The sequence below is a fragment of the Staurois parvus genome, unplaced genomic scaffold (assembly GCF_062004578.1).
Source record: "Staurois parvus isolate SC_StPar_1 unplaced genomic scaffold, SC_StPar_1.0 ptg000449l, whole genome shotgun sequence".
In the NCBI taxonomy this organism is placed as follows: Eukaryota; Metazoa; Chordata; class Amphibia; order Anura; family Ranidae; genus Staurois; species Staurois parvus.
This window is the reverse complement of record NW_028318245.1, coordinates 452,197-467,410: the sequence shown is the minus strand read 5'-3', so window position 1 is coordinate 467,410 and position 15,214 is coordinate 452,197. Positions and strand designations below refer to the sequence as shown.

The 15,214-nt window shown below is 49.6% G+C and overlaps 1 protein-coding gene across 1 annotated transcript in view; it reads right to left on the bottom strand.

Annotated features, from left to right (window-relative positions):
* Positions 1 to 2,126: 2,126 nt before the first annotated feature.
* Positions 2,127 to 15,214, bottom strand: part of LOC149453202 (uncharacterized) — a 29,748-nt gene continuing 16,660 nt past the window's right edge. Inside the window, exons 3-6 of the mRNA XM_089688222.1 lie at positions 6,883 to 7,006; positions 5,955 to 6,766; positions 5,724 to 5,865; positions 2,127 to 3,717 (exon numbers count right to left, since the gene is read on the bottom strand). Coding sequence (XP_089544348.1) covers positions 2,267 to 3,717; positions 5,724 to 5,865; positions 5,955 to 6,766; positions 6,883 to 7,006 — 2,529 coding nt within the window. The 3' untranslated portion in view covers positions 2,127 to 2,266. The remainder of the gene's footprint in view (positions 3,718 to 5,723; positions 5,866 to 5,954; positions 6,767 to 6,882; positions 7,007 to 15,214) is intronic.

The following is a 15,214-nucleotide window of genomic DNA, read 5'->3' as shown; positions in this document are numbered from 1 at the left end:
TATCATGTGATTCAGGTGTTCCAATCCCCTCCCAATCATGTGATTCAGGTGTTCCAATCCCCCCCCATATCATGTGATTCAGGTGTTCCAATCCCCTCCATGGTCACAGGTGTATACAATCAAGCCCCTAGGCATGCAGACTGCTTCTACAAACATTGGTGGAAGACTGGGTCGCTCTCAGGGGCTCAGTGACTCCAAGCGTGGTCCCGTGATAGGTGGTCACCTGTGCAATAAGTCCATCCGTGACATTTCCTGGCTACTAAATATTCCACGCTCAACTGTTAGTGGGATTATAACAAAGTGGAAGCAACTGGGAACAACAGCCACTCAGCCACCAAGTGGTAGGCCACGTCACATGACAGGGCGGGGTCAGCGCATGCTGAAGCGCACAGTGCGCAGAAGTCGCCAACTGTCTGCAGAGTCAATAGCTAAAGACCTCCAAACTTGGTGTGGCCTTCAGATGAGCCCAACAACAGTGCATAGAGAGCTTCATGGAATGGGTTTCCATGGCCGAGCAGCTGCATCCAAGCCTTCCATCACCAAGTGCAATGCAAAGTGTCGGATGCCGTGGTGTAAAGCACGTCGCCACTGGACTCTAGAGCAGTGGAGATATGTTCTCTGGAGTGACCAATCACGCTTCTCTGTCTGGCAATCTGATAGACCTGTCTGGGTTTGGCTTTGGCCAGGAGAACGGTACTTGCCTGACTGCATTGTGCCAAGTGTAAAGTTTGGTGGAGGGGGGATTATGGTGTGGGGTTGTTTTTCAGGGGTTGGGCTTGGCCCCCTAGTTCCAGTGAAGGGAACTCTTAAGGCAACATTTTGGACAATTTCATGCCCCCAACTTTGTGGGAGGAGTTTGGGGATGGCCCCTTCTTGTTCCAACATGACTGCACACCAGTGCACAAAGCAAGGTCCATAAAGACATGGAGGAGCCAGTTTGGGGTGGAGGAACTTGACTGTCCTGTACAGAGTCCTGACCTCAACCCCACAGAACCCCTTTGAGATGAATTAGAGCGGAGACTGTGAGCCAGGCCTCCTCCCCCGACATCAGTGCCTGACCTGACAAATGTTCTTCTGGAAGAATGGTCCAACCTTCCCATAGACATCCTCCTAAACCTTGTGGACGGCCTTCCCAGAAGAGTTGAAGCTGTTATAGCTGCAAAGGGCGGGGCCAACTCAATATTGAATCCTACAGACTAAGACTGGGGGGCCATTGAAGGTCATGTGTGTGGAAAGGCCGGTGACCCAATACTTCCGGCAATATAGTGTATGTAACGGCAAAGACTAACCTATAAAAACAATTCTCTAACTATTCCCATACTTGCCCAATATTCCATAAGATGGCTAACCACTTCCTTTCCCGGTACATGTGGCCCTCACGTGGTTACCATCCACAATCGCTGGGTCTCAGCTCCCAGTCTCCCCTGCTGTGGTGAATGCAAAAAGAAGAATGACAGCCCATTCTCACTCAGGCGACTCTGGGGTCCAAAGTCACATGACAAGTCGCCCCCTGGGTCCCCCCATGATTACCCTCCATGTCTGTGAGACTACAAGTCCGGAAAGTAGTTCCTGCATGACTTTCATGCGACTCGAGGGCCACAGACTTCAATGTAATCCCTCCAGAATCACGCCTGAATGGCGTTACGTGCGACTCGCGTGCGATTTTGTACAGCACAAACCATCATCCGTGGTCAAAGCCAAAATGGCGTTCATCCGAAGTGGCACTGCAAAAAGTCGTAATGAAAATTGCGCAATTTTGAAGTTGCACACGTGTGAATGGAGCCTGAAGGAGGGGTGAGAGCCAGGAATCGGTCTTATCAATGGAGCCTGAGGGCATGCCCAATGGGGGGGGGGCTGGGAGAGGGAGCCAGGAACTGGTCTTATCCATTGAGCCTGAGGGCACCCCCAATAGGGGGCGGGGCTGGGAGGGAGAGACAGGAAGCGGTCTCATCCATGGAGCCTGAGGGGACCCCCAATAGTGTGGGGGGGGGGGGGAGAGCCAGGAACCGGTCTCATCCATTGAGCCTTTAAAAAAGGAACTGAAATGCCCCCCTTTTGGTCGGGCTCTACCCGTTTATAAATGGAAGTGAAATTCCGCCACACTTTTGTCAACGACCTCAGCAGCCGATCGTTAGATTTCATTACACGTTTATATATTTTAAACATTTCCCACACTCTTAGCAGGAAAAATGGCACTTCCGGTCGTAAATTCTCAAAATAGTCTTTTCTAAAACATTTTCCACACATCAAACATGAAAAAGGGCGCTCAGCCATGTGACTTTCTCTGGTGTTGAAGAAGGTTTGCTTTCGCAGTAAAACATTTCCCGCACGCCGAGCACGGATAAGGACGCTTGCCCGTGTGACTTCTCTCGTGCCTAAGAAGGTTTCCTTTCGCCGTGAAACATTTCCCACACACCGAGCACGAATAAGGACGCACGCCCGTGTGATATTTCTGATGTTGGACTAGCTCACCTTTTGTAGTGAAACATTTCCCGCACTCTGAGCACGAAAAAGGACGCTCGCCCTTGTGACTTCTCTGGTGTTTACGAAGGGTTCCTTTGTCAAAGAAGCATTTCCCGCACTCAGAGCACGAATAAGGACGTTCACCGGAGTGAGTTCTCTGGTGTGTAAGGAGGCTTACTTTCACGGTGAAACCTTTCCCACACACTGAACAGGAATAAGGACGCACACCTGTGTGAGTTCTTTGGTGTTCAAGAAGGTTTGCTTTGGCAATGAAAGATTTTCCGCATTCTGAACATGAGAAGGGACGCTCCCCTGTGTGAATTTTCAGATGGTTTAGAAGGCTTTGTTTCTGTCTGAAACATTTCCTGCATTCTGGACATGAATATGGACTCGCACCTGCGTGACTTCTCTGGTGTCTTATAAGGTTGCTTTTTGTCTTGAAACATTTCCCGCACTCTGAACATGAATAAGGACGCTCAACCATGTGACTTCTCTGATGCGGAACAAGTTCTCCTTTTGTAGCGAAAGATCTCCCGCACTCTGAACACAAAAAAGGACGCACCCCCGTGTGAATTCTCTGATGTTGAAGAAGGTTTCCTTTTTGGCTAAAACATTTCCCGCACTCTGAACACGAAAAAGGACGCTCACCCGTGTGACTTCTCTGGTGCAGAAGAAGGTTTACCTTTTCAGCGAAACATTTCCTGCACTCTGTGCATGAGTAGGGACGCTCACCTGTGTGACTTCTCTCGTGTCTAATGAGATTTCTTTGACTAGTGAAACATTTCCCACACACGGAGCATGAAAAAGGACGCACACCCGTGTGAATTCTCTGGTGTGTAACAAGGTGGTATTTCCGTGTGAAACATTTCCCGCACTCTGAACATGAATGAGGACGCTCGCTCCTGTGACTTTTTCTGTGCACAAGGTCTCTGTTTTGACTGAATGAATGCCTTCCTAGGGGGAATCCTTCATGGCTTGAAGGACATTCCTTGGAATTACATAGATCTGTTGATTTATCCGCACTCTGAGATTTTAGAAGTCTTTCTGGAGTAACAGTCTGTGATTCATGAGAAGATTCCTTGGGACTAGAGGGGTCCATTGATCTCTCCAGATGGTGAAGTCTGTGATGTCTATTATGAGTAATGGGGTGATCTTCAGGAGAAGGTTCTGTGAAGACATCATCTTCTGCATTATGATCTGGAGATGAAATTAAGTGTCCCTTAGAGGTGTTCCGGCTTTGTGTGCAATGTTCATCTGCTGGAAAATGTTATAGGAATGTTTTATGTCTTACATTTAGGAGTCATACATGATGGTACGGAACTCAACAGATTCAGAAAGCTCTGGTATTGTATAGGGAGCAATTATGACACCAAACTACGAGTCCAAACCAGATCACGTTAAACTGAGGAATGGAGATGGACCTTCCATATGGTGTACAGTATCTCCTCCCCATTTGTTGGGAACATGACGTTATATTGAGGAATGGAGTTGGACCTTCCATATGGTGTCCAGTATCTCCTCCTCATTTGTTGGGAACATGACGTTATATTGAGGAATGGAGTTGGACCTTCCATATGGTGTCCAGTATCTCCTCCTCATTGGTTGGGGACATGACGTTATATTGAGGAATGGAGATGGACCTTTCATATGGTGTCCAGTATCTCCTCCTCATTTGTTGGGAACATGCCGTTATATTGAGGAATGGAGATAGACCTTTCGTATGGTGTCCAGTATCTCCTCCTCATTTGTTGGGAACATGACGTTATATTGAGGAATGGAGATGGACCTTTCATATGGTGTCCAGTATCTCCTCCTCATTTGTTGGGAACATGACGTTATATTGAGGAATGGAGACGGACCTTTCATATGGTGTCCAGTATCTCCTCCTCATTTGTTGGGAACATGACGTTATATTGAGGAATGGAGATGGACCTTCCATATGGTGTCCAGTATCTCCTCCTCATTTGTTGGGAACATGACATTATATTGAGGAATGGAGATGGACCTTTCATATGGTGTCCAGTATCTCCTCATTTGTTGGGAACATGACGTTATATTGAGGAATGGAGATGGACCTTTCATATGGTGTCCAGTATCTCCTCATTTGTCGGGAACATGACATTATATTGAGGAATGGAGATGGACCTTTCATATGGTGTCCAGTATCTCCTCCTCATTTGTTGGGAACATGACGTTATATTGAGGAATGGAGATGGACCTTTCATATGGTGTACAGTATCTCCTCCTCATTTGTTGAGGACATAATCTATATTAAGGTGCAGACATGGACCTTTTGTATTTTACCTATTTTTCTAAAAGTGTAATGGATATAAATCGTTTTTCTCAAAACACAGATATAAACTGTTTCTACATTTGGTGTGTGTAGTACTACCCCCTCAGGGTCCAACACACATTTTTCCACATCTTCACACACTCGGAGGCAGTACTACAGTCCTTGAGCTGGATTTTAGTTGTTTTTATTAAGGGGTTAACAACTTGGATGGGGTCTAGGGGTATATGGGATGCCCGAGGATTTGCAAACTTGAGGACAAACTTGTTAGCAACCTGTACACTGTCTCTTTTAAGGAGCACTGAAGTCCCCTCGTTGTACATCCTCAGACCCTGGATGAATCCTCCTCTTCACCCAGCTGCACTGAGGGTATCCCTGGGCAAGAGATTCCAAGAGCTAATAGTTAAGTAGTCCCAGATGAGAACTAGTTGGGTCTTGCACCTGTCCACCCTCTCCCTTTATCTGGCCCAGAGAGGCTGTCCTGATCTGTTAGCCTGGTGGGTTGGTGGTTGACTCAGGCCTTTCGCTGGGCTGGCTCCTGCCCTGCTGAGAGGTTATCCTCCCTAGGAGATGGTGGGACAGTGGAGATCCTTCCTATAGGTAGGTTCCTCTCCCAGGCTCCTCACTCCAGCCTTTTCTCAGTCCATCTTCCACCCGGCTCACAATAACACCCCCCAGGCTCTGCCACACTTAAGGGTTGGCATTGGTCACCAAGCCTAGCCTCTTCCCAGTGGATTGGCCAGGTTCCCTCAAATATTGTCCTCCTCTGCCCCTCTTCCAATAAGTTCTCAGTGTTTCTGCAAGGGTGGGAGGGCTCCAGAAGCCCTGACCTGTAGAGCCTTCCAGAGTGTCCTAAGGTGTACTCCCTACCTCACTCTCAGGCTGACTCATCCCAGGCTGCTACCCAGCCTTTATCTAACAAAATAACAAAGCTTATCTACCTAGAAGGTGCTACTTGTGTTTTACTTACTTGAGTTTACATGAAGAGAAGATTCCTTCTGTTTATTATTCATAATCTTCTTCCCCTCTTCCATAGACCGCTGATCTCCACTCACCAACGTCTCTTCTTCTTCCTCTTTAACCTCAACTTTGATGTTTTTCAGTTTTTCACCCTAAACCCCAAAGATGACAGAAGATATTTATAGAAAGAAAAAAGGAGATCACATAGAAGAATATCCTCTTATAGCTTAGACTTCTTTACCTGCTGATGGTGAGGGATGGTGTGACCTTCCTGTGTGGAATCCGGGGAATACAGAGGACGGGGACATCTCTCTGGTGGGTTCTCATGACTGGATCCATCTACCTGATGATGGTGAGGGATGGTGTGATCTTCCTGTGTGGAATCCTGGGAATACAGAGGACCGGGACATATCTCTGGTGGGTTCCCATGACTGGATCCATCTACCTGATGATGGCGAGGGATGGTGTGATCTTTCTGTGTGGAATCCCAGGAATACAGAGGACGGGGGCATCTCTCTGGTGGGTTCCCATGACTGGATTCACCTACCTGATGATGGTGAGACATGGTGTGACCTTCCTGTGTGGAATCCCGGGAATACAGAGGACGGGGACATCTCTCTGGTGGGTTCCCATGACTGGATCCATCTACCTGATGATGGTGAGGGATGATGCGACCTTCCTGTGTGGAATCCCGGGAATACAGAGGACGGGGACATCTCTCTGGTGGGTTCCCATGATTGGATTCATCTACCTGATGATGGTTAGGGATAGTGTGACCTTCCTGTGTAGAATCCCGAGAATACAGAGGACGGGGACATCTCTCTGGTGAGTTCCCATGACTGGATTCACCTACCTGATGATGGTGAGGGATGGTGTGACCTTCCTGTGTGGAATCCCGGGAATACAGAGGATGGGGACATCTCTCTGGTGGGTTCCCATGACTGGATCCATCTACCTGATGATGGTGAAGGATGATGCGACCTTCCTGTGTGGAATCCTGGAAATACAGAGGACGGGGACATCTCTCTGGTGGGTTCCCATGACTGGATCCATCTGTAGGAAACACACACACTGACTGAATCCATTGTTTCTATGTGTTTATCAGATGATGGGGGATCTAGGTGGAGCCTCCGTACTGCTCTCTTCTTTCCAATAAAGTCTCCTCTTACCCGGTGATGTGAGGGGCGGCTGATTGTCCATCATGACGTCCTTGTAGAGGTCCTTGTGTCCTTCTAAATACTCCCACTCCTCCATGGAGAAATAGACAGTGACATCCTGACACCTTATAGGAACCTGACACACACAATGATACAGTCACCATCCAGACACATCCCTTGTCTGTTACTGGAGAATGTCCCAGAATTCCCGGCACCGCTCACCTCTCCTGTCAGCAGCTCCATCATCTTCTTGGTGACTTCTAGAACCTTCTTGGCACTGGTTCCCTCTGTTGTCAGGCAGTGAGGTGGAGGCCCTGTGATGGGTGATGTCCTGGGTGTTATTGGTTCACCAGATTTTTTCTTTACTACTTTATAATCCTGTGTAAAGAGGGAATGAAAAATTATCTCTACAGACTTCCCAGAATCCTCCTCACTGATCCAAACAATTAAGACAAGAGTGATGTCATGTGACCTCCCAGAATCCTCCTCACCTCTCCGGTCAGAAGGTAGATGATCTCCAGGGTGAGGTCTAATATCCTCTCAGTCATAAGAATTTGGCCCCTGTCCATTCCTATTGATGTGGTCATGTGATGAATACAGGACACGCCTTTCTATAGATATAAAAGGCCGAGAATTATCAGGACTGTATTGGGATTCATTGTTTCTGCTCAGAGTTCCTCCATAGTTCTGACATCTCATACAGCTTCCTATATTGTATTAAAGACAGTGGGGCTGACTGCAAAATCTGGTACAGCGGTGCATTGTAACCAATCAGCTTCTAACTTCATTTTGTTCAATTAACCTCTTGCCGACCGCGCATAGCCGAATGACGGCTTCACCGCGGCCGGCCAGTTCTGAGTGGACGTCATATGACGTCCTCCCAGAACGCGCTCTCCTGCGCGCCCCAGGGGGCGCGCACCCGGCGATCTCCGTGATCGCTGTGTCCTACGGACACAGCTGATCACGTGATGTGGTGAAAGGCCGATCCCACCAGCCTTTTACCACGTGATCAGCGGTGTCCAATGACACGCTGATCACAGGGAAATGCAAGTGCCGGTTCTCGGCTGCACTTTCTTCACGCTGTCAGATCGTGAGGAATGTACTGCCGAGAACCGGCAGTTGTCAGAGCGGGGATCGGCACCGATCATCAGGGCACTGATGATCAGTGCCCTGATGATCGGTGCCCAGCAGTGACACCCGCAATTTCCGCCCAGCAGTGCGCCCACTAGCCCCGCCCACCCATTCACAGCAGTGCCCCCACCTGTGCCCAGCAGTGCCCCCACCTGTGCCCAGCAGTGCACCCACCTGTGCCACTCTGCAGTGCCACCTACCTGTGCCCAGAAGTGCCACCTACATGTGCCCAGCAGTGCCACCCACCTGTGCCCACCCACCTGTGCCCACCAGTGCCACCCACCTGTGCCCACTAGTGCCACCCACCTGTGCCCACCCACCAGTGCTGCCCACCAGTGCCACCCACCAGTGCAGCCCAGCAGTGCTGCCAGTCAGTGCCACCAGTCAGTGCCCAGGGGTTGTGCCAGTCAGTGCCGCCAGTCAGTGCCCAGAAGTGATGCCAGTCAGTGCCGTCTATCAGTGCCCATCATCAGTGTCACCTATCAGTGCCGCCTATCAGTGCTGCATATCAGTGCCGCCTATCCGTGACCCCTAATTAGTGCTGTCTATCAGTGCCGCCTATCCGTGCCACCTCATTAGTACTGCCTATCAGTGCCCTTTAGTGCTGCCTATCAGTGCCCATCAGTGCCGCCTATCAGTGCCCATCAGTGCCGCCTCATCAACGCAAATCAGTGAAGGAGAAAAAATACCTGTTTGAAAAATTTTATAAAAGAAACAAACTTTTTTTTTTTTTTCAAATTTTTTGCACTTTTTTTAATTTATAGCGCAAAAAGTAAAGCGCCCAGTGGTGATTAAATACCACCAAAAGAAAGCTCTATTTGTGAGAAAAAAATGATCAAAATTTCATATGGGTACAATGTTGCATGACTGCGCAATTGTCAATCAAAGTGCGGCAGCGCTGAAAGCTGAAAATTGGCCTGGTAAGGAAGGGGGTATAAGTGCCTGGTAGGCAAGTGGTTAAGCTTTGACAAAAAAAAAATGGCTCTGGATGGACGGTTGGATAAATGGTTCTAGATTTAGGATGTATCCGGTCTATAAACCAGAGGTTCTAGATGGACGGTTGGATAAATGGCTCCATAATTAGGACGTATCCGGTCTATAAACCAGAGGATCTGGATGGACGGTTGGATAAATGGTTCTATGTTTAGGACGTATCCGGTCTATAAACCAGAGGCTCTGGATGTTGGAGATTAAAGACATCACAGTGATGATGGAGGAAGAGGACAGACATGACGATGGAGGAAGAAGATGGACATGACGGGGGGTTACTGGATGTAAATAGAAAATCTGATCTTATTACCTTCTCTGCTTTCACTTCCAGAAATGTATCTTCTCTGCTTCCTCTGGACTCACCCCTGACCCGGATTTCCTGTCTGTTACATCACTTCCTGTCTCTGGGTTGTGCTGAATTCGCCCCGTGGTGGAGGATGCAGTGTCTGCCGGTTCTCGGTATATTCAGAGTCTCTCCGTGTCTATGGGGCCAGAATTAGGCTAGAATCCCCCCAAAGTAGTACCGGAACCTTTTCCCAAATCGCTCCGAGTTTCATCGATGTGAACGAACACCATGTGATTTTCATTGTCGTGCAGTTCAAGTTGCATCTGAAATCACACCGGTGTGAGAAAAGCCAAAGTGTTTGCAGAAGGGTTTTACCTTCATACATTCTACCCACGAAGTTAAAAAAAAACCTTCTGCACCCCTCCCCCACCCCCCATACCCACCTGAGCCCCCTCTCTATCCAACGATGTGCATAGGAGCCTCAGCTGTCCCAGGTCTCTCCTTCCTCATTGGCTGAGACATAGAGCAGGGCTCGGTAGCGAGCGCACACCAACGCTCCCATAGCAAGTGGCTTAATATTGGGGGAACTGGTCATGGGGGGGAAGAGCCAGGAGCACCAGCTAGGGACCCAAGAAGAGGAGGATCGGGGGGCTGCTCTGTTTGTTATGAACTCCTTCCCGCCACGGCCTAACGACCCTTTAACCAGTTACCGACCGCGCTATAGCCAAAAGACGGCCACTTTGCAGTCAGCTAGTTCTGGGAGGGAGTCCATGGACGTCCTCCCAGAACCACAACCCCCCGCGTGATGTGTGACCGCTCTGTCCTTCGGACACAGCTGATCACATGACTAAGGAACGGGCCAATCACAGCTGCTTTTACTATCGCAGCTGATCACCGGGTAAATAGGAAATGCTGGTTATCGGCAGTCCTCTCCACTGATCATCAGTGTCCTGGTGATCAGTGTAGCCCCATCAGTGCAGCCAATAGTGCCTATAGGTGCCGCCTAACAGTGCCCATCAGTTGAATCAGTGCCTCCTAACAGTGCCCATCAGTGCCACCTATCAACGCCCATCATTGCCACCTAACAGTGCCCATCAGTGCCACCTATCAACACCCATCAGTGCCACCTATCAATGCCCATCAGTACCGCCTAACAGTGTCCATCAGTGCCACCAATCAGTGTCCATCAGTGCCTCCTACAAGGTGCCCATCAGTGCCATCTATCAATGCCCATCAGTACCGCCTAACGTTGTCCATCAGCGCCACCAATCAGTGCCCATCAGTGCCGCCTACAAGGTGCCAGTCAGTGCCGCCTAACAGTGTCCATCAGTGCCACCTACCAGTGCCACCTAGCAGTGCAGCACCATCAGTGCCGCCTATCAGTGCCCATCAATGACTCCTCATCAGTGCCCATCAGTGCATCCTATCAGTGCCCATCAGTGAAGGAGAAAAATTACTTATTTACAAAACTTTATAACAGAAACTAAGAGAAACTTTTTTTCTTCAAACTTTTTGGTCTTTTAGTTTGTTTAGTAAAAAATAACTCCCCCCCCCCCCCAGTGGTGATCAAATACCACCAAAAGAAAGCTCTGTCTCAAAAAAATATAGTTTGGTTACAGGGTTGCATGATCGCGCAATTGTCATTCAAAGTATGTGAGCGCTGAAAGCTGAAAATTGGTCTGGGCAAGAAGGGGGTGAGAGTGCCCAAGGGGCAGGAAGGGGGTAAAAGTGCCCGAGGGGCAGGAAGGGGGTAAAAGTGCCCGAGGGACAGGAAGGGAGTAAAAGTGCCAGAGGGGCAGGAAGGGGGTGAGAGTGCCCGGTAGGCAGGAAGGGGGTAAAAGTGCCCGAGGGGCAGGAAGGGGTGAGAGTGCCCGAGGGGCAGGAAGGGGGTAAAAGTGCCCGAGGGGCAGGAAGGGGGTGAGAGTGCCCAGTAGGCAGGAAGGGGGTAAAAGTGCCCGAGGGGCAGGAAGGGGGTAAAAGTGTCCAAGGGGCAGGAAGGTGGTGAGAGTGCCTGAGGGGCAGGAAGGGGGTGAGAGCGCCCAAGGGGCAGGAAGGGGGTGAGAGCACCCAAGGGGCAGGAAAGGGTTTAGAGCGGCTGAGGGGCAATAAAGGGGTGAGAGCGCCCGAGGGGCAGGAAGGGGGTGAGAGCGCCCGAGGAGCAGGAAGGGGGTAAAAGTGCCCGAGGGGCAGGAAGGGGGTGAGAGTGCCCGAGGGGCAGGAAGGGGGTAAAAGTGCCTGAGGGGCAGGAGGGGGTGAGAGTGCCCAGTAGGCAAGTGGTCAAGAGCTTTTAAATGGCGGAAGTTTGCATGGGGGTCATGGGACGGCAGTGGTCTATCAGTGCTCATCAATGACTCCTCATCAGTGCCCATCAGTGCATCCTATCAGTGCCCATCAGTGAAGGAGAAAAATTACTTATTTACAAAACTGTATAACAGAAACTAAGAAAAACTTTTTTTCTTCAAACTTTTTGGTCTTTTAGTTTGTTTAGTAAAAAATAACTCCCCCCCCAGTGGTGATCAAATACCACCAAAAGAAAGCTCTGTCTTAAAAAAATATAGTTTGGTTACAGGGTTGCATGACTGCTCAATTGTCATTCAAAGTATGTGAGCGCTGAAAGCTGAAAATTGGTCTGGGCAAGAAGGGGGTGAGAGTGCCCGAGGGGCAGGAAGGGGGTAAAAGTGCCCGAGGGGCAGGAAGGGGGTAAAAGTGCCCGAGGGACAGGAAGGGAGTAAAAGTGCCAGAGGGGCAGATAGGGGGTGAGAGTGCCCGAGGGGCAGGAAGGGGGTGAGAGTGCCCGGTAGGCAAGAAGGGGGTAAAATTGCCCGAGGGGCAGGAAGGGGTGAGAGTGCCCGAGGGGCAGGAAGGGGGTAAAAGTGCACGAGGGGCAGGAAGGGGGTGAGAGTGCCCGGTAGGCAGGAAGGGGGTAAAAGTGCCCGAGGGGCAGGAAAGGGGTGAGAGTGCCCGAGGGGCAGGAAGGGGGTAAAAGTGTCCGAGGGGCAGGAAGGGGGTAAAAGTGTCCGAGGGGCAGGAAGGGGGTGAGAGTGTCCGAGGGGCAGGAAGGGGGTGAGAGTGCCCGAGGGGCAGGAAGGGGGTAAAAGTGCCCGGGGGGCAGGAAGGGAGTGAGAGTGCACGAGGGGCAGGAAGGGGGTGAGAGCGCCCGAGGGGCAGGAAGGGGGTGAGAGCGCCCGAGGGGCAGGAAAGGGGTGAGAGCGCCCAAGGGGCAGGAAGGGGGTAAAAGTGTCCGAGGGGCAGGAAGGGGGTAAAAGTGTCCGAGGGGCAGGAAGGGGGTGAGAGTGCCCGAGGGGCAGGAAGGGGGTAAAAGTGCCTGAGGGGCAGGAAGGGGGTGAGAGTGCCCAGTAGGCAAGTGGTCAAGAGCTTTTAAATGGCGGAAGTTGGCATGGGGGTCATGGGACGGCAGTGGTCACATGACTGGAAAGCTCCCAATCGCTAGTATGCTTTGGGAACGTTCCGGCATGCAGGATGTGCGCTCTCGGCATAGAGAGTTCTTTATTTTGGGCCGTATACATGCGGCTTCTCTGCCCGCCCACCAAGAGGCTGCATACGTGTGCCAAACATTTGGGAATTGGTTAAAGAAACGAAAAAACTAACCTTTACTGTCACTTTAAAGTAGACCTTCACTCATGAGAACCACTCTCCTGGCGCCAACATGCCAGCCTACTACCACATGTACGCTACCATGGATTGGCGCCAGGAATGACAGCAAGGATCTGACGTGACAATAGACATGGGCATTTTGTTTCATAACAAAACGCTTTTACAGACGGAAATGAGGTTTTTAGGAGATTCGGATGTAAACAAATCTCTGAATGGACATAGCAGCAAAATTCAACGAATCTGATAAAAAGTCGTAACGAATTTTCATTCGTATCATTTGGATGACATCACGTTGATGCAACAGTAGCTCAGGCCCATGGGGAAATTAATTTGGTTCTCAAATTCGTTTGAGAATTTGGATCGGACAACAAACAATTTGTCAATGTGGATCCATTTGTACTCCAATACAATGACTATCCCTACTAATGGGCAGCCGTGGCAGTTTGTCAGTGGACAACGTTTTGAGGATATAGTGCTTAGCCCATTTTTACGAGGGCAGTTACAGGAAATTGGTTTGTATACAACATTTCGCCCAGCCAAGTTTTGACTCAAGGAGATGACAGCTGAAATGGAAGGATCCCCACACGTTAGGATCTGCTGAGATGCCAGGCAGATGTTGGTGGAACACACAGTACAAACAAATGGCAACCACCCCAACCTATCACCAGCCTTGGCAGCAAGGAGCACATGGAGGGGCAACGCAGATCAAAAATAAAAATTATCAGCTACCCTACAAAATACCAAATGGACCATGTCTAACAGTTCATGCCAAAAACCAAAGGGTTTAGGTCCACCTTGCTAGTCTTGGGTTGGACCCTCTTTTGCCTTCATCATTCTTCGTGGCATAGATTCCACAAGGTGTTGGAAACGTTCCTCAGAGATTTTGCTCCATGATAGCATCACGCAGTTGCTGCAGATTTGTTGGCTGCACATCCATGATGGGAATCTCCTGTTCCCCCACATCCCAAAGGGGCTCCATTGGATGGAGATCTCATGACTGTGGAGGCCATTGGAGTGCAGTGATCTCATTGTCATGTTCAAGAAACCAGTTGGAGATGATTTGAGCTTTGTGACATGGTGCATTATCCTGCTGGAAGTAGTCACCAGAATATGGGGATACTGGAGTCAGAAAGGGATGGACAAGGTCAGCAATAATACTTAGGTAGGCTGTGGCGTTTAAACAATGCTCAGTTGGTACTAAGGGGCCCAAAGTGTGCCAAGAAAATCTCCACCACATCATGACACCACCACCCCCAGCCTGAGCTCTTGTTACAAGGCTGGATGGAGATTTTTTATTTATGTATTAATGTCATACATATCCATCAAACTTATGTATAAAAGTACAAAATATAAATAAATACAAAACTCAACACAAAGGAAACTAAAAAGTCCCAACAGTCCCTGGGGAAAAAAAACACAAACACAGCCTGAACGGCTCATAAATAAAAGTCCATAACCTGAAAGGAAAACAAACTATATGCAGTATTTACAGTACAAGGCCTTTATGGCCGAGACCATATAATTCGGAGCCTTTATGGCTCAGATATAAACATAAACCATATTCAATTTCCATATTAAACCTGCCACTTGCGGCCAAAATGGCCTAAACTATACACAAAAAAAACCTAACCGCACTATTATATACACTACAGGGGAGGGCTAAGGAACCTGCAGATCTTCCACGTCTGACCCCTACAACCTACCATGCAAAAGGCTACCAAAAAGACCGAAACGCAAAAGCTAGGGAGTGCAAGAGGCGGAAAACAGGGACAGTTCCCATCACCCGAGATCAACAGACCGCAGCAACAGGCTTGATGTTCCTCCACGCCTCCATCCAAGCCCTACGCCGCAGCCTGTCTTTCTCAAGACCCCGAATTTTTCCCACCTCACCAAGGATGTCACTCACCACCACCTGAACAGGGAGGACCTTCTGCCGAATGGAGACCTGACACCGTGCCATCCAAGTGTAGTAATGGACAACTAAGCTGACTAGAAACAAGGTGACCAAATCAAAACCCATGCGACGCTCGAATGCTCCGTACACCCACTCCGCATACGACATGCGATGGAGGAAAGGAACACCCAGAGCCCCTCCCACCTGTTTATACACCTCTACAATAAAGGGGCACTAACGCAAGAAGTGGTCCATAGTCTCCACTTCACCCCCACACTCCGACCTCAGACAACCACGGTCATCCGGAGGATGGTACTTCAGGTTATTCCTCATGTAGAGCTTGCCGTGGAAGGCGAGCCAGGCCTGGTCCCGCAACTTCAGGGGGATCCGCTCCAGATTTATCAAGCGCAAACCCTCCCTCAAAACAT